The sequence below is a fragment of the Plasmodium cynomolgi genome, chromosome 13 (assembly GCF_000321355.1).
Source record: "Plasmodium cynomolgi strain B DNA, chromosome 13, whole genome shotgun sequence".
Taxonomy (NCBI): Eukaryota; Apicomplexa; class Aconoidasida; order Haemosporida; family Plasmodiidae; genus Plasmodium; species Plasmodium cynomolgi.
In genome coordinates this window covers 1,456,059-1,479,478 of record NC_020406.1, presented here as the reverse complement: position 1 = coordinate 1,479,478, position 23,420 = coordinate 1,456,059, and the positions used below count along the sequence as shown (strand labels likewise).

At 42.4% G+C, this 23,420-nt stretch overlaps 4 protein-coding genes across 4 annotated transcripts; 1 reads left to right on the top strand and 3 right to left on the bottom strand.

Annotated features, from left to right (window-relative positions):
- Nucleotides 1–2,327: 2,327 nt before the first annotated feature.
- PCYB_134130 (hypothetical protein) lies at nt 2,328–7,016 on the top strand (the record flags this gene model as incomplete). The annotated part of the gene is made up of 2 exons (XM_004224438.1): nt 2,328–6,126; nt 6,352–7,016. 2 exons carry the CDS (start codon nt 2,328–2,330, stop codon nt 7,014–7,016), a joined length of 4,464 nt encoding a protein of 1,487 aa, XP_004224486.1.
- A 1,622-nt stretch (nt 7,017–8,638) lies between these two features.
- On the bottom strand, nt 8,639–11,553 carry PCYB_134120 (hypothetical protein; the record flags this gene model as incomplete). The annotated part of the gene is made up of 2 exons (XM_004224437.1): nt 8,639–8,722; nt 8,851–11,553. Coding segments are annotated over 2 exons (2,787 nt in total), but the record flags the coding sequence as incomplete, so codon positions are not given.
- A 1,788-nt stretch (nt 11,554–13,341) lies between these two features.
- On the bottom strand, nt 13,342–16,542 carry PCYB_134110 (hypothetical protein; the record flags this gene model as incomplete). Its single annotated transcript, XM_004224436.1, has 2 exons — nt 13,342–14,260; nt 14,417–16,542. 2 exons carry the CDS (start codon nt 16,540–16,542, stop codon nt 13,342–13,344), a joined length of 3,045 nt encoding a protein of 1,014 aa, XP_004224484.1.
- Nucleotides 16,543–18,581: 2,039 nt separating this feature from the next.
- On the bottom strand, nt 18,582–20,297 carry PCYB_134100 (8-amino-7-oxononanoate synthase; the record flags this gene model as incomplete). The annotated part of the gene is made up of 2 exons (XM_004224435.1): nt 18,582–19,244; nt 19,305–20,297. The coding sequence occupies 2 exons, from the start codon at nt 20,295–20,297 to the stop codon at nt 18,582–18,584; spliced, it is 1,656 nt and encodes a 551-aa protein (XP_004224483.1).
- Nucleotides 20,298–23,420: the final 3,123 nt, after the last annotated feature.

The window sequence follows — 23,420 nt, the reverse complement described above, 5'->3', positions numbered from 1 at the left end:
TTAAGTTTTCTATCATTTTTTCTCTTTTTTTTTTTTCCGAACTGGTTGTTATTATGTGTGTTGTTCCTTTTGACCCTTTCCACGTACTCTGACGCGTTCACACGTTCGCATGCTGTGACTGTGAAGTTCCTGCGGGGAGTTGCCCACGTGCCCGCAACTCGTTCGTTCGTATGCGTGCCGGCAGGCATACGTAAAGTACACAGTCGTACACAAGCGTGCATGCGTGTGTTAGCGCCCATGCGGGGGTAAACATACATGTGCGCACAAAAGTACCACGTGCTGCTCGTTTCCCCCCTGTGGTGTATGCCCAAGGCACGTGAGCACCTTAACGTTTTTTTCCCTATACGTGATAGCAAAAAAAATGCCCTTTCCCCCTATCTCCTTTTTTTCTGGCGTACATGATCAATTCGTGATATTTCTTATCCCCTTCTCCGGCTTAAAGCATTTTTTTTTTTTTTTTGCAAAAAGAGCAAAAATACATTGCAAATGTGTTTAAAGAAAAAAGAAAAAAAAAAAGGTAGTTCCATTATATGTAATTAAAATGTTATTATTACCTTTTGGCGGGCGAAGCTTGGCCATTTTACTCACATGTCACGCACTACGCACTGCGCATTATTCATCATTATGCAATTTTGCTTTGCGTATGTTATGCACAAACATCCGTGCGCGTCGCTAACAGCACGTCAGTTTTTTCACTCGCTCCAGCTTAATGCATTTTCGCAAGCGCTAAAAAATATGTATAGCCTGCGGCAGAGTAAGCCAACCCTCAAACCCTTCGATAAATGCACATTCGCTGTATTTTTTTTAAACCCTCGCGCAGAAATTTTTAATTGTGAACAATATTAAGCAAAGCCAAACAAGGCGTTTTTTCCCCAATGGATTTACGCATACCTCCGTGAGCACATACATACGTATATATATATACATACATATACATACATACATATATATACATACATATATATACATACATAAATGTACATAACTTTTTATATATATATTTTCCTATTCGTTTATTCACCACGTTTCACGCGTGAACATGCATACTTATACATACACCCCCCTGCGTTCATTCCCTCGTACCTTTTTCGCATTTGGATTTTCTTTCCACGAAGCCCAATCACGTGCAGCATTTTTTTTTTTTTTCCCTTCTGCGTGATGCCTTTTTTCCCCATTCCTCATTCGTAACAAATTTTAAAAAAAAAAACAGCAGTTCCTTTTTGTTTCCCCTTTTTTTATTTGCCCCTTGTTTACTTCGATTTTTGTTTCCTTCCACGCGTTCGCATTTTTATACATCCGCGTTTTCGCGTGCGTACCATTTTCTTGTATATTACATACTTGCGGGCGGACACTTCCTTACGTGCATATATATATATATACATATATATAGCATGGCCACCAGCTCACAAGGTTCGTTTAAGTTTGGCGTAAGCCTCCACGTAGGCGCTCACTCATCTTGCTCATACACTTAACTTGTGTGTTTTTTTTTTACCCTTGCATGCGTGTACGCTTCCCTGGCCTCCTCGTTTTTTTTTTAACACCTCTCAGGCGTGCGCGCTGTTTTCACGCGCCTGTTTATGTTCGTACAATATGTACGATTAGCCCTGTTCATCCATACACAAGCACCTTTGAAATAGCTCCAAAGCAACCGCTGCGCCTTTTGCCCATTTAACATTTTCAATTGTATAATCGTCCAAACATGTCCTCACCCCACTGCAGTCGTACGTAGGCAGCAGACAGTTAACAAAATTATGTAAAACTGCGAACGCTTGTGCCAGCCACTGTTACAATGCGCGAGCGTACCAAGTGCAGGAAAATTGGCAAAAATGCTCTTGCGAAGGTACTTATTCTAAAAATTGCGCAGGCATGTGTTACATATTTGAAACCCACTCTTCATCTTTGCAATTTTCCCATTTTTGCATCCCCTACATATTGTGAATAGACAAAATTGGTGTTTTTCAAGCCTTTTTTAAAACCTCCTAGGATTGACAGGAGGAAAAAAAAAAAAAAAGTAACCAAAAGTTAACATCAAAACAGAGCGCGCGAAAAGGCATCACACTTGTATACGCCACATACACTACATACACTGTGTGCAACTCCACATTGCACAAGCTTATTGTTAAAACCGCGCAGGCGTAAAAACGAAAAAAGTTGCGTTCACACATGAGCATATTTGTGTGTGTGAACGTGGCATATTTAGCAAATTAAAAAGTTGTAAAAAAGGCGGGACACGCTAAGCACACACGTGCAAGTGCATATATAGAAGCATATATATGTACGTACGCTTACCCCCCGCAACGTGCACAAAAAAAAAAAAAAAAAAAAAAATGGACGTGAAGAATATGAGAAATGAGTTCATTCTCGAGGAAGAAATCAACGTTTTTGATGAATACAAATCGTACATAAGTGATAGTAACAACAACCCCAGAAACGAAAAAAAAGTGTCAAGGCACTCAAGTAAAAATTATAATGAAGAGGAGGAAGAAGAGGACGATGACAACAAACACAGGAAGGAGAAAACAAATTCGCGCACTGTGCAGGATGGCCAGCAGGGAGGGAAGCCAAGCCGAACGGGCCACTCAAAAAGGAATGATCAGGAAAATGTCACAAATGTCACAAATGTCACCAATGCGAATGGTGCGGAAGGTGCGGAAGGTGCGGAAGCTGCCACCCACGCCAATGACGATGATAGTAGTTTAAAGACCCGCGAAAGGAGAACTCCATCGGGGAAGTGCCCATCCGAAAACGCAGAAAATAAAACTGTGTCAGTGAAGGACAAAATGAGAGAAGACCCTTGTTATGTCCCCAAGGAAGCAAGGTACTTCCTACACGATAACAGATTCGAAAATAATGATAATAAAGGTAAGAAAAAAGTTAGTGAAAAAAAAAAAACAGGAAACAATAAAATGACTTACATAGATGAAAAAAGGTGGAAGCATGATCTCTTTTATGATTATAAATACGATGAATATTATGGGAAGGAAAGAAATCACAACAAAAAATACAGCAATGGTATGTACAGCAATGGCATGTACAGCAATGGCATGTACAGCAATGGTATGTACAGTAATGGAATGTACAGTAATGGAATGTACAGTAATGGTATGTACAGTAATAGGTATTATGGAGCCAAAAACAATAAACATGAAAAAAATAGCTACTCTTTATCCTATAAAAATAATAGCAAGGATAATTACTACTATGATAATAACAGGGGGAAAAACTCCAAAGTTTTTAACTATAATAATAAGTACTATGGTGAATCTACCAAAGGGAAAATACCCAATGTGAAACGGGACAACAAAACAAACAGCTTCTATGAGAAGAAGCAGTTGGATTTGTGTACTGATAAAGTAAAGGTGGGAAAGTTCATCCAAAAGGAAGACTTAAGAAGGGATGAAGGAGACGCAGGGGGAGGAGGTGGCGGTGGTAGAGATGGTGGCGGAGGTAGAGATGGTGGCGGGGGTAGAGATGGTGGCCGTGCCCTCTCCATTTTGGGTGCACACCCAGATGAGGAGCCCTCCCTCGGAGCGGACGCTTATGGGCAGATGAACAATTCGGAAAAGAAAACGAAGAAGCAGACGCTACTCAAGAGATGTAAAAATGAAAAGGGCGAAGTGAGTCCCAGTGATAATAGCAAGCCAGTTGGTGATGAGGCTGACGGAGTGGCCGAAGTCGTTGGTGTGCTTGCCCTGGATGGAACGCCTGCAACGAATGATGCGGGTGAACGCGGCGAAGCGTCGGCAGAGGGTACCAAGGAAGGACATCGAAATTTTCAACAGGATGAAATGAAGGCGCAGAAGGGAACGAACAAAGGTGCACACAGAAGCGATGTCATGAGGGAAGACAAAAGGGAGGATGATCACATCGCCAAAAAGGCGGAGGAAGAAAGGAAACCAAGCCAAACACAAACGAACTCCCCAAGCATAAAAAAAACGGACGGGAAGGAGAAAAAAGAATTCGCAAAGGCAACTCAAAATAGCTACGAAGGAAAGAAATACGTAGCGCCCTACAAATCCAAGATGAGTTACGGAAACAGTAATAATAATCAAATAATAAATGACCGAGGTACCTCGAGCAAATACCAAGGAGCGAGATTCGTTTATTTGAAGGACGAAAGCTATGCGTCCCAATCGAGTTTAAAAAAGAAATACAATAGTAAAAGGAACTACATGTATGAGGAGAATTACAACAACGCCAGTTCCTACGCGCATGCAAATAGTGGAAACGGAGACTACGCAAGGAAGACTTATGCCGGGAAAAACAAGTATGCCGGACCCCCTTCAGGCGCGAATGTCCCCTCGAACGTCGGCTCCAGTACAAACAACAACTACCCTAACAATAGCTACAGCAACAGTAATAGCCACACCGGAATGGGCAATTACAGCAGAAACCACCACCACACATATAATGACAGTGAGAGGAACGGCCCAGACAAATCACACAATGACGAGCACACTCATGACAAGAACTACAACCATGGTAGAGGTTTCCTCAGGGAAAACAAAACCCCAACAGAGAGGGAAAAAAACGAATACAAGTACAGGTCCTCCAGGAAGTATTTAAACAGTAGCAGCAGCAACACAGTCGGATTGAAGAAAAAGAACGAAACAAAGAGTGAAGTAAAGAGTGAAGTAAAGAGCGAAATAAAGAGCGAAATAAAGAGCGAAATAAAGAGCCACACGGGTGCACAATATCATGGAGAGGAAGAAACTGCGAAGAAGAAGAAAGAGAAATATGTCAGTAAGGAAAACGCTGCAGATAAATCACCCAGACATGTGCCCTCAGGAAAAGGAGTCACTGATGAGAAGGACGCTGACGCCAAATACGGAAGCAGCAATGATGAACATGCGAAGGAAAACGATATAGGAAGAGGAAGCTATAAAAAGAAAAAAAAAGGGAGCAGTATGAGGACCTATGACCACACAGATAGTTACAGAGATAAAGGAAAGCAGGACCACGCCCATGACACATTCTATTATGAAAATGAAAAAAACGAAAGAAGGTGGGATGATAATAATAGGTATTACAAAGAGAGTAAGAAGGAGAGGGAGAAATATGTGCCAAATGGGAAGAATGTCAAACAAGGGAAATACGGAAGTGACACGAAGTATGGAAAGAGCTACGTTGGTAAGGGAACGGACAAGAGAAGCCGAGCTCAGGATGGCAGTAACGATATGAGCGAGGTGGTAGATCTGGTCAACTCGAACGTCATCAGTACAAGGGGTGTTGCAAATCCGAGAAGTGACGGTGGCACTGCTCGTGAGGATAAACAGCTGGTGTCTAACCAGGACGCGGGCAGAATCAAGGCCCCCAAGGGGAAGGAACAAAACAACGGTGGAAAGGTCCAGGATCATAGAAGGGGTTATCAGGAGGGTAAGGACAACGAAATTAACCATGGTGATGTGCATGGTAATGTGCATGGTGACGTGCATGGTGACGCGCATGGTGACGCGCATGGTGACGCGCATGGCAAGGGAAACAGTAAGGTCGTCCACGATAGTGACGAGGCGAACTGCCCCGAGACGAACAGCTGCGAGCCGAAGCACGCGGAACCCAATCACAAATGCGAAAGAACGGAGGAGAACCCTTCGAACCATGAGAAGGACGAAAACAAGCCTGAGTCCAGCATAGACGGAAAGGTAAACATAACAGCTACTCCATCCCTCGATAAGAACAAAAAGGCGAATAACAATTATATGCCTTATGGAAATGCATTCCCCAAAAAAAAAAACAGAAATCAACAAAATTATGATACGAATAATGAATACAATAGCAATAATGTGAATAAGAAGAACGACTCGAATAATGCATTCACGAAGCAATACGCTCACAAGGGAACATATACAAATATGAAAAGGAAAAAAAAAGAAGATTTTGTTAATAACGCAACTCAACATAGAGGAGTGACTTCAACAGGAGGGGGAAATGAATTCTCCAATGGGAAAGCCTTTAATTATAAAAAGTGTCATGACGAGCATAGCAGTACCAATATGGGTAGTAACACGCAGGTACCATTTGGAGATGGCAGGAAGAATGCCACAGGTCCGCTTGACGTGAACAAGAAGTTTCAGCCAAATGAAAAACGCTACGATGGATATACAAATGGGGAGAAACCCTATGATGGTAATTTTCCAAATAATGGCAATCCCGGGTATGGGGGCGCCTACGGCTACGACGGTAGCGGTGTGGCAAACGGTGCTGCAAATGGTGTGGCAAACGGTGCTGCAAATGGTGCGGCAAATGGTGCGGCGAACGGTGCAGCAAACAGTGTGGCAAACGGTGCGGCAAACGGTGTGGCAAGCGGCAATGACAACGCCAACGGAAGCGGGAACTTCTACTACCCCGAAGGTTTCTACCCTCCCGGTGGCGCCAACTACATGGGAGACAACCCCGCCTTCTTTGGCGACAACCGCTACATGAACCACCCCATGAACGATCACTACATGGGCGGCAGCTACATGACCAACGGATACATGGCGAACCAGAATTACCTAAGCGACCCCAACTACATGGCGAACCAAAACTACATTAATGACCCCAACTACATGAACGATCCAAACTACGTGCGAAACAGGAACTGCCTTAGCACCCAGAATTGCCCAAACTATATGAATGACCCGAACTACATGAACGACCCGAGTTACATAAGCGACCCGAGCTACATGAACGATCCCAACTACGTGAGCAACCCCAATTACGTGAGCGACCCCAATTACGTGAGCGACCCCAATTATGTTACCGACCCCAACTACCTTAACAGCCCCAACTGTATGAACAACCCTAATTGCATGAACAACAACCCTAGTTTTGTAAACAACCCTAACTATATGAACAGCCCCAACTATATGAACCCCCCTAATTATATGAATGACGGATATGTCCATGATGTGTACATGAATAACACCTATATGAATGGGGGAAGCACCTATTACTATGACCCCATGTATGGGAACTACCCCAACGAAAATGATCACCACTACTACAACGAAGGTAATAAGTACATTAAGCAGTAGAGCAGAGGAGTGGGTGCACCTAATCAGTCTGTTGAACGCGTTTACCTATATATGTGCGTGTCTTCCCTGGGGTGTCTTGTGCCCCCAGTTGCCTGCACCCATGAGTTGCACCTCGGGTGGGTAAGGCGACAAGCATATGAGTATGTGCGCATATGAGCATGTACGCATATGTGTGCATTTATGTGTATATATATATATGCGCGTGCGCCCGTCGGGGGGAAAACGGAGAGACCTTTGCACCCCCACCCACCAGGGGTACCATTCCCCCGAGGCAGATATATCAATTGTCTATGCAGGCGGGCGTGTATACGCTTGCGCCGGAATCACGCCAACCGTTTGTGCGCACACGAGGACGAAGTGGACCAAGTGTGCGAAGTGTACGCCTGTGTGATCAACCTTCCTCATTCTCTCCACGTCCGGTTACCCGTCCCATTCGTGTTCTTTTCCTGTCACTTCTCCCAACCCTACCTTACCCTACGCTACCTTTATTTTTTTTTTTTTTTTTTTTGTTAAGAATCCCTTTTCTTTAATTTTGTATCTGTGCCTAAGCAATCATTACACGCTTGCACGAATGGCCCCGTTTTTGCATCTCCAAATTCTGTGCATGTGTGCCCCTTGCTTAGCTACTCACTATTTATTTACCCTTTTGCCCTTTTGTGATTATTGTAATTAAAGAAGTGTGTTCACGTACATATGCCTATAAGTATGCCTATATACGTACGTATGTTTCCATATCCATAGGCATGTGTGTGTCTGTGTGTGCTCTCCTGCACACACCGAACAGCCTTGATTCACTGCATTTTTGCTCACATGAACATAATAATTTTTAATTTAATAACCCCCCTCTCCACCCTTCTCGGTGCTTCGGACACACCCATATCTACTCACCACCCATTGAACTTTTCTCTCCTTACATTTTTGTAAGTTCACCAAAAAGAAATTTTGTCAAACGTAAAGTTGCGAAGTTGCTAAGTTGCGAAGTTGCAAAGTTGCAAAGTTGCAAAGCTGCAAAGTTGCAAAGCTGCAAAGTTGCAAAATTGCTTAGTTGCGAAGTTACAGATCTGCACCTTCTTTGGGGGGGATAGCCCTGAGAAGAGTGGCGCGGTTGTGCGCACTAGGAAAAAATCATAAAAAACGCAAAAAAAAAAAAAAAGGCCAAACAAACGCGCAACAAAAGTATCACCAAAGTGTCACTCTCATAATTGCCATTTAGCCCACTCACACAGCACGCATACCTCTACACGCGCGCGCTTGTCTTCACAACTTCTTGGGTCGCTCCAGCGGGAACGCCCTTTTGCAAGCAGACTGGGGGATGCTCAGGAAGTCCAGCTTTCTGAAGTGCTTGCGCTTTGTGTAGAGTATCTGGGGGAGGGAAGCAGAACGGGAAAAAAAAAAAAATAACATACATGCATATATATACATATATATATGTAGTGACTACCCCTGTGATAGTCCAATTTCGACCCGGGTGAAGCAAAAAAGTCGTCGCACGCGGGAGGCATCTCGCACGTGCAGAGCACACATGTGGTTGCCTTTGCGATGTGCCAACAGGAAGTGCTCTCCGCTGGGTGTTACCGATACCCCGTTCTGGCAGACGAGGTGGGTTGCCTTTTCATTCTTACCAGAAGTATTGCCAGCAAGGTGGTCACGACTAAACACTTCAATGTGCAGAGGGCAGTTCGGGGGGATTTCTGGGGGGAGTGTAGCTGCAGGGGGGGAGCGGCAAAATGGGGAGTGAGAAGCGGTAAATGGGGAGTGGGAAAGCGGTAAATGGGGAGTGAGAAGCGGTAAATGGGGGGTGGGACGCGGACGGACCAAACTTCCCTGCGCTTACCCGCAGAAAGCCAAGCAGCAGAAAAAGCGTCAGAGAGAAAAACGTCAGGGGGATGTGCAAACAGTCGCGAGATAAATGGGAACACAAACAAAAAATAATCTTCCGTTGGATTTCCTTCCGCTGAATGATGTGCTTGGTGTTCTTCTCATGCAGTGCCGCGATAACGGATGAGGAGTGAGGAAAAAGAATAACCACGAAGGAAAGGGCAACATTTTTTATACTCGTCTCATACAAATGAAGCAAGTTACAAAAAGCATACCTGCACACTTGACTTACCAAATGAAAGCAAACACGAATATGATAATTAATATTGGGAAGGAAATTCACCCAAGGGAACATTAAATAAATATGAAGAACAAAATAAAAAATGGTTAGACAAAACAGGTACACGTTAAATGTATCACTCGTTAGAAGTATGAAGGATGAAATGAGAATATTGAAGAGTATGCTTGAGCTGCGAACAACGTTGATAAAAAGGAACTGCAAAATGTGCAACACAGTTAGGAAATAATCGCACGAGTTCGAATCCCCCCAGGAGGTAAAGAAAAACGTGATGCATGAAACTGCGAGGGAGACGTACAGCTTAGCAATGGTATTCACCACAAGGAGGTAATTAAAGAGGGCGCTGAACATGTGAGGGATAAGAGACAAAAAAAAGATCTGCGCGTGATGGGAATTCCCAACGATGAGGATGTCCCCTCCGTCCACGATTCTTCCCGAGTGTGTACTTCCATTCCCTCCGGTTGCTGCTCGAAAGGACGACGAGACATAGCTTCTTCCTGCAAAGGCCTCTCCCGTGCGTTCCAAATGGGTGCCCAGAAAACGTACACATCGTTTCGCTGTGCCCACCCATCCTATTTGGTCAGCGGAAAAAATATAAAATAAAATATATGTGATCACACCATATGACAGCACGTAAAGGAGCACATACTTGCAAACGTGGAACCAATTTTTAAGTGAGGTCTTCACCTTGTTGCCTTTTCTCCTCACGTACATGCTGCTAATGTATACATAGATAAACAGAAAGGGGACGAAAAAACTCAAATTACGGAGGTCAAAATAGGTGGCTATAAAATACACACAAATGGATATATACATTTTTTTCTGCAAAATTAAGTTGATGGCCCAGAATAGCAAACCCAGGGATAGAGTCCTTACGTAGTTGGTATTCTTGGAAATAAAACTTGGGCTGTACAGGATTAGAATGGCTGAGCAGGTGTTTAACACCAGGTTGTTGTGTTCCATCCTTTTTTTTAGTAAATGCAAATTGTAGATGACCCCCAGCGTGAAGAGGAGGAACTCGGAGATGGCTAGCAACGCGGTGGCGAAGGCCTTTGGGGGGGCTCCGCTCTTCCCCCCGTTCTGTGCGTTCACCTCATCTGTGCTCATTCCATTATCTTTTTCTCCGTCGTGTGGTGTACTCACCACAGAGCTTGTCACCCTTCCCTCTTGGCCCTCCTCCCTACTGTCACTGCTTCCTACGAGGCTATCCCCCGATTTGCTCACTTCTTCCTTGTCCGTCTTTCCACGTACTGTGTGTGCCCTTTCACCGGGATGGCCCTTCTTCACATCGTCACCCATCCACGCGGAGCTCACCCTGCTTATTCCTCCCATGTAAACCCAGAACAGCGGATGGTTTTCCCTCCCTTTGGTGTCACTAGCCACATTTTCAAAATGCACAAAACTGCTGTTCCCTGCGTTCTGAAGATAATGCTGAATTTCCTCCGTGTGGTATATAAACACATTTTTAATAAATAGGGGGAGGAAAAAAAGGAAAAGAAGGAAAAACAAATATATATAATACTCATATCGTTTTTTTTTCATCTGCATTAGGTGTCCTGTAGGGGCAGTCTTCCCTTCATCATCATCATCAACATCGTCCAGAGCACGGCTGACCAACTTCCTTTTTAGCTTCTTATAATTGTAAAAAAATTTATACAAAAGGAAATCTTGATTAATGCATTCGCAGTTATCAATGCTGTACATCAAATTGGAATAATTTTTTTTTTCTGTTTTTTGTGTAACTAGCTTTCTATCTACCGCAGCTACGTAGGCATAGACGAGGGGGTAAGTCTCCAAGTTCACCCTGCAGTTGCTTTTGAGAAAAAGTTCAAATATTTTATGCTTCATTAGGTAATAAAAAAAAAGGTAAATTTTGTATTGATAAAAAAAAAAGATTATATGAACAAGCTTTTGGCACTCTTCGAATAAATTTCCGATGGTAATTTTGGGGATCCACCCTTTCTTCTGTTGGTGAAGTAAAATGTTGAGTATGTTTTTCTGATTATATTTATCTCCCTTCAATTTTGTGTGCGTTTTTTTTAAAAAACAAAAGGGTAGATTTTCTATGTTGACGTATGGCTTGCTAAACGGGTAGTCCTCAAAAACGAAAAATGAAAACACAACACTTTCTTTTATTCTATAGTATTTATGGAAGAACTTGGAAAAAATCTCATAAAAGGATTTTTCTTCGTACGCTTCATCCTCCTGTAACTTAATTATGATCTCCCTTTGAATGGTTTGCAAATGGGTAGTGAAATCTTTGTATATAATTTCGAAGAAGGTGTTGGTGAAGAAGGAAAATTCACCATTTTGACGCCCTTCCCATGGGAGATTCTCTTCTGCCCTGTCCTCCTCTCTCATCCCACCGAAGATGCGCTGCTCCTTCATGAAGCCATTTTTAAACGTTTCAAAAATTTGCATAAAAAAACAAATTTCGCTTAAAAAGTTTTGGAAGCTTTCGAAGATGCTCTCCAAACATAGCGTCTCGTAAATGCCAAAAAATGGACACAGAGTATTTTTATATTGTCCGTATTTGTCTACTTCTCCGAGGAGGGAGGGGCTGCTACTCTCATGACCATTTGTGAGGCACGCCCCATCGTTCATCTTTTCTTTTACAATTTTTATATGATTCGTAAAATTGTTCAAAAAAAAATTCTCCTTTTGGAAATACTCTTCACTAAACGTTTCTAGTAGGAGCAAGTATGTGTTCCTGTTCGTGCTGTCCAAACTATGCCCCAACATAATATGGTCCCTGTTTTGCTCCTCCTCATTCGCTTGACTAACCGTGATATACACATTATTATCGTCGAGAAGTTTTGACTCCTTCAAATTTTTTATTTCCTTATCTACTCGTCTGTTATAAATCTTGTTCTTCTCCTTTGCCTTCTCCTCTGACGTGGTCGTGGAGACTTTCCCCGTGTTCCGTAGCATGTTTGCTTTGGAGTGTAGTTAAGGAGGAGGGTCACTACTTACTCACAAAACTGTAATTTGTGTGTATATTGGCATACCACGCAACACTTCAAGAATGTATTTACGTTGCGTTGAAAAGAGATACACCGAGGCAATACATGTACTTCACCAAAAAAAATGACGAAAGGACCACCTTGCCTTCCCCCCCCTCTGTGCAGGGCCAAAGCGCTTCTTCTACGACTTGATGTTTTACACCTTTGAGGGGAACAAATCTTCGTCCCCCCCCTTTAAAAATGAAAAATATCGAGTTGCTAAAAAAAAGGGGTACACTACGAGTTCGCCATTTTGTTTCACAACGCTGCAGATGCCCTCACCTTTCGTGTGTTTTATTTCCGACCCCTAGCGCGTTAACCTGTTCAGCCGTGAAGGAACACGCTTCTTTCTTACGCAATGTTCATATGTTCGACTCGACTTAACTGAACTGAACGCGGCGGGAACGGGAAAAAAAATTTCCTCACCGTGTGTTGCTCAATTTTTGTCAGCCTAAATTAAACACAAAAAAGAAGCAGAAGAAACAAAAGAAACATAAGTAACAGAAGAAACAAAAGAAACAAAAAAAAAAAAAAAAAGCGTGAAAAAAAAGAAAGAGAAGAATAACGCGGAACAGTATGCATACCGCTTGTGGCATCATAAAAAAAGGGGAACGTCACTGTGGTGGGGCATAATCAAGACGAATGAAAATAATTTTTTTTTTTTTTGCAAAAAAGGAAACATGAAAAGGTTCCCTCCTACAGATATCCACACAAGCACAGCGTGCACATATGACAGTGTGGTGGACCATGTGCATTGACGAGCCATTTATCTTGATAAAGCATCATTCAACTGCATGAACTTTTATATATGGACACGAAAAAATAAAAAAAAAAAAATGCACATACTCGCGTATACACATAAGTCAGAACAAACGGACTGTAAAATTCCTCCGATGGAGAAATTCTATGTAGGATGCAAAATCGACAAAAAAAAAATTAAAAAAAAAAGGGAATCCTTTCAGTTACAATACTAAAGGGTGATGGAAACGACCTCTGACGGAATATAAACGTAGACCATTCCAGGGGGACCTAGAAGCTTACACATGCGTGCGTATCTTTGCTTAAAAAAAAAAATCACTGCGCTTGTTGCACGTTATCATGTGTACAACTGCGGCGGTGTAAGCGCCACGACATGACACATCACACAACGATATGGACGTTCCCAAGGAGAAACTGTATCCACCCGATAAGCTCTTCTGCGCTCCCTTTAGATGTCCCGATCGAAAAACTCCGTGTTCACGCTTCTGTAGGACAATATAAGCACTGACAGAAGCAACAAAAAAAGAGGAACCGCAACCACGACTGAAATGAATATCGTTGCAAGAGATTTCGTGCGCATTACGTGATAAAAGTACACCATGATCAGCAGTGCAAGCTGCACAAGGTATCTGACTAAATAGTATAAAATTTTTAAAAGGTAAAGAAAGAGGAGGAATAAAACGTCGCGACAGTAGGAAGAGCCCTGGCGGCTTGGGTTCCCTTGCTCCTTGTCGGTACGCTCTCCGATGTGCTCCCCGCTGTGCTCTTCACCGTACTCGCCACTATACCCGTGGTCATACAAATCCGCACAGTCGCGGTCATCCACGCCATTCGCGCAATCGGCAGCCTGGGCATCACCCACATCAAAATCTCCAACATGCATGGGCCTCGTGTAGGAGCGGTTCTTCAAATACTGAAACGAAACCGTCTCACCCATATTGCCTTTACTACTCTTCCCATCTGGGTTGTACTTCCAACTGTGGTAATTCGCCTTCCGTTCCTTTTCGTAGCACTCCTTAGGACCATCGCCGTCGTAGCCCCCTTCATCCGCATCGCCTCCAACTTGTCGAGACGATTTCATTTTTTTCAAATTCAGAATACTATTTAGTAATTCTTCCCCTTCTGTGAAGAGGTATTTCTTTCCTATGTTTCTTAAAAACTCATCCCTTTCTCCCCCTCCTTCGTCACAAACGTAACTTAGCAGATTCTTTATCTGTTTTTTTTCCCGCCAGGAGTTACGCAAACATTGCTTCTGTACATCTTTGGGGAGTTCCCCCGTGCGAAATTTCCCTCCATAAGACTCATCCTTACCGTCTCCACTGCGACCATTTGGGGGACAAGAACTTCGACCATTGTGACCTCCTCTACTGCCAACAGGTGAATGTCCAACAGAATCGCTGATATTTTGGATATCCACCACATCGCGCATTTTTAACTTAGAGACAGGCGAGTCATCTTCTACTCTCCTGCGTCTCCTACTTGGTAGTCTTCCCCGAGGGGATGGCAGATTATCCCCCTTATACGATTTCTCAAAGTGTGTATTTTTCGTGGCGTAGGAATGAAGCGGGAACATCTCGTCATCCCCGTCCAGGTAGGAACCCCTCCTCCATGTAGTAGACTTAACATGAGAGAAATTCGGGTCATCATTTTTGTAATTCTTTTTTGTTTGAATTTTCCTCAGAAGGGACGAAAATCTGTCTCTGCTTTTTGCACATACGTCATTAACACCAGAGGGGTAATAGCCTCTCGGTGAGCTATTTAAATGGACATCACTATCACAGTAACCTCTAGTTCCCCTTTTGGCGTAGTTTACATAATCATATAAGGTGGAGCAGTCATTGGAGGCATGCGAACGGGGGCTCCCATGTAGCTGTGTATTTTTGAAATGGTTTGAGTGTACTTTTGTGTCATCTATATTAAAAGGGTTTGTCTTTTCACCTAAACGTACATTTGTAGGGCTGTTTTTTCCCCTCTTTGTAACGCTTCCTCTAAGGGATTTTTTTTCTAGAGTGTGGAGAGGGCTAAATGGCTTAATTGGACTGCCCCTTAACGACTTGGTTGTTTTCCCCCCTTCACGATCACCCCAGCTGCTACCTCGTATACCTTCTTTGGGTCCTTTCCTTACAGGGCAAACTTCATAACTACAGGAATCATCCGAACTGTGCTTGAGAATATCATCAAAGCAGGGGGAACCCTTAAACAGTCTTTCTCCCTTATGGTTAGAATCCCTCCTTGAAAATCTGCTTCTCTTCACATCAAATCCTTTTACGTAATTTTCTATATCGGCCACATCTGCATACTTTTTTTTTTTCCTGTCTGTGTCGAATAATGCACTGATTTTGTCAAAATTGGAGTCTCTGCTTTTGTAAAAATGGCTCGAAAAAGTATTATCACTTCGTAGGGGATCTCTAATTAGCTTGTTTTGTCTTACCTGGTCCCCGTTGCAGGATTTGATTCTCGACCTGACATCTGCTTCGTCTAATTTGAAGCCCTCCTTATGGCTGTCCCCTTTCTTGTTTTTCACTTTTTCATACTTGCTCGTTAAATTGAAAAAAGTCCCATATAAATTTTTTTTATCTTTTGAGTAATTATGGTACATTTTTTTTTCCTTCGATTCCTCGTCAGAATATTCTCCTGTCAAATCAATTTCCTCTCCATTTTTATTTCCTAAATGGGTTGATTTGCCTGACTGGTTCATATGATCCATGCCCTTTCTGCGACTATCTCCGATTACATTTCCACTTAACCGTTTTTTGTAACATTTGGAGTAATCTGCGGCGAGGTCTCCGCGATTGTCATCGCTATTGAGAGAGGTGCACCTATGGGAGTCTCGCCAGATAGTGTCTCTCCCTCCGCGTGTGGCACTCTCCTCCCTATCGTAGTCCTCCCTGCACGTGGACGGCAATAATCCACTAGCGCAGGATAAGTCACTGATAATGCTGTCTCTTTTGCAGTAATCCGTGTGCTCACTTACTCGGTGGTAGTATACTCTGGAGGGGGAATCCCTCAAGTCGTGTCTTCTTCTACTTGAAAGGGACACACCAGCATAATCATCCACCTTGTCCCCATCTGCCGCAGTGGTTCCACCTGCAGTAGTGGCCGCGATAGTACCCGCCATAGTCGCAGCGGACGCGCCTCTGTCGAAATACACACCTCTGGGGTCATTTTCCGAGCTAAATAGTACATTGCCACGATAACTTAGCGAGTCGTAGTTCGTCCTCGTATCCTGGTACGTGTGCCTTTTGTCAAAATGGTTTTTTTTCCGAGCAGATTCATATTTGTCATTCTTTTTATATTTAAATATCAACTCCTCTATTTCTTTCTCTGACCATTTTTTCTTGGGTGAATTATTATTATCATATTCTTTCGTAGGTTTGGAAGAGTATAGCATTTGTTTGCTTTCCGTTTTTTTATCATCCCTGCTTCCTCGGGGTAGTGCCATTTTATTGCTCCTAAAGTCATTGACTCGTTTTTTATCTTCCGCAAAATGTTTTTCGTTAAACTTGCTTTCAGTCCGTAGCTTCTCATCTGCGTATTTGTGGTGTGTACTTTGGAGGTGCTTCTTTTGGGAGTCCCCTGGTTCCACCGGGTAGCCACGCCTTCCCCCGCAACGGAAGCTACTGCTGCTGCGGGTGCTACTTCTACCCATGTGTAACTTTTATTTTTTTTTTTTTCAATTTTTTTGAAAAATCTAAGAACGGTTATATGTAATGCGATTCATTTTGCGTTTGCATCAGGGAAGATGCCGGAGGCTCGCATTATTTGCCTCTTTCCTTTTTCCTTTTTCCTCTATCGTCTTTGCTCTATCCTCTATGGTCTTTCTTCTTTTTTAAAAGAGTCTGCCTTCATAGGGACTTCTTTCGTTCCAAGTGAAGAGCAGACTTGGGAGGAGAGGCATCTTTTCAAAGGCTGATCTTTTGCACGCGGGGTGGAGAAGGAATGCAGCTATTCAACCATACACCTTTGCAAAGGGCACATGTGTGCAGTGGCGAGTGTGCAGTGGTGAGTGTGTCATGGTGAGTGTGTCATGGCGAGTGTGTCATGGCGAGTGTGTCGTGGCGAGTGTGCTGTGGTATGCTGGAAGTTGTGATATATGGCAGTTATGCACAAATGTGAGAAAGTTGCGATTCTGTCGAGTTTGGCAGTGAAATGGACGAGGGAAGCGGCCAGTGGAAGGGCGCGGAGGGGAGATACACTTCTTCGCGCTTTGCGGATGCGCAGAGACTAGCGTAATGGCATGACAGTCCTAATCATGCACTCATTCGCCATCTCAATCGCAATATTATTTTGCTCGCTAGCTTCGTTTCGCGCAGGGAATGACTCTCATAGCTTGACACAATACCTCGCGTTTTATCTTGACCCAGCCTCATCACCCGTGTAAAACATGTCAGCTTTGTTTTTCCTTCCTCAATTTTACTATTTTTTTTTTTTTTTTGCACCATTTGCAAAATGCCGCTAAATCGAATTTCGACTTGGAAGGGCAAAGTAAAAGGCGCATCGCGCAGTGTGATAATCACTGGGAGGACCGCCACCCAAGGGAAAGGCCAACATTTACTTTTTGCACCTTCGTGTAATTCCCCCGCGCGAAAATGACATAGGGAATGACCATACTAAGCGCATTGGACAAGTTTCACTGGCCGAACGTACCAACACATTTTTGCATTCTTTTCAAGCCGCGTAAAAATGTGTAAATGCTGACATATGTACACCCCACGTGGAACACTTAGCCGTTTTTACATCATTACATTTTTTCATATACTTTGGGAGAGTGTAAAGAGGCCCGATCAGCGTGCCATAGGTCGCATTGCAAGCATAAAAAGGGAAAGAAAGAACAGCCATTATGAGCAGCGTATTATATCTCCCGACCTTCGACATGTGGACACACAGACATTGTCCTGTGAGAAAAGGGGTGGCTACCTTTCTCAAGGAAGATGTGCGGGCTTCTTAAAAGTTGGGAAAAAATGTGGGAAGCTTTCATCCGTTGTGCATATGGGCATGGGAGCAACTACGAAAAAGCATTTTATTATTTTATCATTTTTTTGACCGTTTTGTGTGATAATACTAGCCGCGGAGAGATCACCACAGCGACATGGCAACTCTTTTGAGTTACCACCCCCAAGTGTGCCACCATCACGTGTGGCACTCTTTAAATATGTACCAACTTTCGCACCCCTTGAAGTTGTGGCGAGGGTGCACTTAACATGCTACAAATTAGCTCTTCCCTTAACTGTGTGGAAATGCTCTCCCATTTTGTAACAGAAACAAATGCGATTTTTTTTTTTTTTTTTTTTAATGTGTTAATCATTTAATGCGTTTATAAATTTGATAAAATGAAAAATGTTAAAACAGGCGGGGGGAAAGGCAGTAAAAACTGATGTAATTTTAACCTACTTATATAGGAAACGAATAAGAAATGTAAACTTGGGCAAAAAAAAAAAAAAAAAAAAAAAAATTCAAATGAAACAGAAGTTGGCATTACATATAGGATCGTACAGTATTTTGTAGGTCTCCTTATACAACATGGAACAAAACGGTACAACGACGTGAAAGCATCGTATGAATGGCGTGTAGCCACCTGCATGAAGAAGGTATAACACAAGGCATGCCCTCACAACACGAGTAAACCCCTTGCCTCAAACACCAAAACAACGCAGCCCCGATGGAACTGCTCCCAGTGGAAGAAGGCTATCACAAAAGGCCGTTATCAAACGGAGAGGGCTCCACGCTAACAGTCGCATTAATCAAATCGCGAATAAAGTCGTTCATGTACTCCAATGAATATGCAGACGTGGCAGTAACCCTAAACCTAGGTAGCTTCAATGGACAAGCAGGATACGTAACAGCCGAAATCATCCATTTCTTTTGAAAAAGAACATTACAAATTTTTAGTAATCTATCAGGATCATTTGGAAAAATTACTGGAATGACACTCGTCTCATCATCCCCTTCGATGACATATTTATTACTCTCTGGATAATCCTTTGGCCATAAGCCCATACCTGTCCTTAATCCATTTCTTAAATATTTGGTGTTGAATTTCAGCTTCTCAATTCTCCAAGGTTGTGTGTCTATCAATTCGAAGGCTTTTAATGCAGCACCTGCACAGTAAGAAGGTAGTGGGGCTGAAAAAACATTGCCTATGCAATGGATATCCATAAATTCGATGACCTCATCAGATCCGACAATATATCCTCCAACAGAACCGATAGATTTACTAAAAGTTCCAACTATTAAATCTACAGAACCTGGCATGTTGAAATGCTCTTCTAAACCTCTCCCTGTTTTTCCTAGTACACCCAACCCATGTGCTTCATCAACAAATAACTTGGAATTATATTTAACACACAATTTCTTAAAGGATGGCAAATGGGGGATATCACCATCCATAGAGTACACAGATTCTATACATACCCAACAGGTTCTATATTTACTTCTATATTTTTGAAGTAGGATTTCTAGATGGTTATAATCGTTATGTTTAAATGTGTATGCCTTGGCACCACTTATTTGGATTCCTATTTTTACACATGCATGTGTTCGGCTGTCATAAAGGACGAGGTCATTTGGCCTAGCAACAGCTGCGATCCCAGACATGCAAGCTAAAAATCCACAAACGGCTAAAATGGAATCATTTCTACCAAAAAATTGTCCCACCTTTTTTTCTAAGTCTCTTAAAATTTCATTATTCCCTCCTAGCAATCTGGGACCATGATTTCCTGTAGACCATTCCATAGCTGCTTTAATGGCAGAATTTTGTACGAGTGGTTCCCTTATAAAGTCTAGATAAGAATAAGACGATATGGGTCTCACTTTGGTATTTTCACAGGTGATGTATTCGTCCTTTACTCCTGATACCCTCCACATAAAGGCCCATTTGTTCATTCGAACCAGTTCCCTTTTTGCATCTAAATAGCTCTTCATTTCATTTTCATTCTTCTCAATTGGTAGATTATACTTATCCTTTAGAATCAAATAATAAAAGTGTCTTTTCGATTCAGATTTATTTTTTAAGACAACCAAATTTTTGTAGAGTACTAATTTGTTGATTCCATTTTTGTAGAACCCTTTTAGTAGATGTAGAAAGGTCCCTTCCGAGATTGAACACTTCAACTTGATAAACAAATTACAAACAAAGGTGATAAATGCATATGTTTTGCTATTTTTCTTCTTAAATAATTTCTTCTCTGCATTGGCATTTAATGAAAAAATCGATTGCTGAATTGGTAGGAACTCTCCTAATACCCATGATAACCTTGGAGAGCCCGCCGATGCGTCTTCATTAAATATGGCTAGCACTACTGCTAGCAGTACAATGACTACTATTAGGTAGTTAACTATGTCAAAATTTTTCAGTACATCTAATCCCACGGAGTAGTTGAAATCTACGAGCTTGTTCAGGTGCATTTTTTCCTTCTTCTTTTTATCTCCTTTCGTTTTTTTTTTTTTTTTTTTGGGGTGGGATGGACCCCTCTGTGGGTTGTGTCTTACCCGGGTTCGTTCGGAAGCGGAAAAGAAGTCACACCGTACGAGGCACGTTTGGCTTCAACACGGTTGATTTCAACGAGTTCAATTTCAACAAGTTTGAGTTTCTGCACGTTTACTCTTTCTCGCTTCTGCGCTTCGACACGTCTGTTCTGTTCTTCCCTTGCCTTGCCTTCACGCGCTGCACAAAATTAAAAGAGAGCGCCGCTCTACTTGGACACCAATACTTTAAACTTAAAATACGAGCCAAGATAAGCACATCAACTGTGTCATAATCATATACAGTCGAAAAAAGGGGCAAAAAAAATTGCTTGGCCTTAGTGGTGAACTAGGAGTCGGCTCAAGTGTTCATTCAATGGGTGAGAAGGCAGTTAGGTGTATTTATCTATGATATTTTCTACGCAATTATCTGCACGATTATGGTGAATCCACGGAGAGATGAAATGGCTGGGGGGGCCTCACCCCGAGGGGGTTATGAATACAAAACAAAAAAAAAAATTACACACGCGAGGAGCGCGGATGGAGGCAAGCAAATACATGCATATACATATACATATACATATACACATGCGAACATGCACGCTTGCGCCGCATATGGTCTCAGGGGGATTAAAACGGATGCTTAAAAATAGATGTACTCCCTTACATTTAAGTAAGTGCGTTAGGCTACCCGTGTGGCTGCGCGAATTTAGTCTTCTTTTTTTTATTACAATGCTTTTTTTTGGAAACAAAATGTTACATTGCGAATTTGATGCGGATTAAAAAAAATGCAACGCGTAGAGAGCGAACGTTGCTGCTTCTGCTTTGTATGTCTTTTGCTATTATGTTGGAAATATGTCGGGGAGTGCAAACGTTTGTGTGTTTCTGTGCTTTGCATTCAACGAGTTTTTCTTTTGGTTTTGGTTCTCTTTTTCATTCACTTTTTTTTTCTTTTTCATTCACTTTTTTTTTCTTTTTCTCTTTCTCTTGCTTCTTCGTTTCCCTTTTTCGACCACCCCGCTTCACCGATGTGCGCGGTTTACCTCGAACCAATCAGAAGGGTGGTAAGACATGTAACACGCGCGCATGGGTTGGCTGCAAATTCTGCGGTGTCTAAACAGGAAGGGGGGTAGCGCTAGGATTGTAACTGTTCGCGTCATCTAACGTCCCGTATATATTTTCAGCAAACTGGAGAAAAATGTAAACTTATCACACGTATACAAGTCATGATTGGCTTTATGGTGTGTACATATTTGGGGGGTTTAACCCTTGCCCTACTCAGACGCTATGTTTCCATAATTGCGAGAGTGCGGGTGAGCTTCTTTTTACATGCACAGGGGTAAAAAGCAAAAGGGGTGAGTAGCGCAAAAACGCGGACAAGGTGGAGGGCGGTAAAGGGGGGGGTGAGAGAATGTACGAGTGCGCGAGGAGCGTCAAGAAGATGCAGCTCGTGGAAGGCGCAAAAAAAAAAAAAAAAAACAACAAATAAAACACATATGTGTAATTAAATACATGTATGTACACACGCGCAATATACGCACAAATGTACACACGAATGGCCGTACATGCGGGGATTCGTTCAGATACGCCGCATGTGCGTCAGTTGTGCGACGCATATGCATGTATTTAGAATTGTCCTTCGCACTGAGTAAAAACGCGAATTGCATATGCTTTCCAAATTTTCACACAACACAAAAAAAAAAATAAAATAAAAAAAAGGGTAAAAAAAAGGGTACGTAAAAGGGTAAAAAAAAGGGTAAGTAAAAGGGTAAGTAAAAGGGTAAAGAAAAGGGTAAGTAAAAGGGTAAAGTAATGGGTAAATAAAATGATAAATAAACCCAAGTTGACGTACACGCGCAATGCATACTTAGTTATGTGTACTGGCCCATTCAACTGCGTTACATTACTCGTGCACGTACTTGTACAAATGAACTTTGTAAACTCCTTAAAGTGGTGAATTCGTGTGCTAATGTAAGGGATGATAAGCGGCTGGAACAAAAAAAGGAAAATCAAAAGTGAGTAAATATGAAAGTATGAAAGTGAAAAACTCAAGGGGAAAAAAACGAAGTGAAAAAATTACCAAAAATACAGCACACAATTTTGAATGTATCAAAACGTCCTGTAAAAAAATTCCTCTTCCCCCCAAAAAAAAAAAAAAAAAAGTATGTCATGAAGTGAAATTTGCAGGAGTTCATACTATAGAGGGAAAAGCATCACCTAGGAAAAAAAGAAAAAATAAACAAAACCAATTTAGTTCCTCTTTAAAGCGAAAAGCATTAACTGGGAGAAACGTATAAAATGGGCGGAAATAACTGCATAAATCTGCTTCGCGCAAGAGCTGGGCCCACCCAGCAGTGTGTACATACATATGTGTACATGTGTGTTTGCTCAGGCGTCCGGCCGAAGCACGCCGTTGCGCCTACGCGTGCGCGTGCAAAGGTACGCAAAGGTAAGCAAAGGTAAGCAAAGGTAAGCAAAGGTAAGCAAACGTACGCAAACGTATACATACGTACACATAAGTACACATAAGTACAATAAGTACACATAAGTACATATAAATACACATAAGTACACATACGTACTGATATAGACCCATAAGAATTCCCCTTAAATACACACCTCCAGTCACGCACGGCGTTTACCCATTTGAGCGCTCCTACGTATGCACGCCAACACGCGCGCCTCACTTAGCGAAATGGAAAATTCAAATGGCAATCAGCCCTGCATGGAAAAAAAAAAAGAATGCTAATATGCCGGACGCGCAGTTACACACATAATTCAGCATGTTTTAAGAAATTGCTCAACAACGATGGCAAAAGAAAAGTACTTCTCTTTGCTACGCCATCCCGTTATAGCATTGTGAGTCAAAAGGAATAAAAAAAAAAAATTTGTATGAGTCCCTACGATGGCGCAAAATAGTCCAAAAGGGCACGCAGCAGCTAATCACCAAAAAACGAGGAAATGGCGAAATAAAGCACATTTTTTAAGCGCTAGTTGCCTACGTAATTGCCCATTCATACGTTTGTGTACATGAGAGAAATTAGGGGGAACGGGTTGATGAGCCAC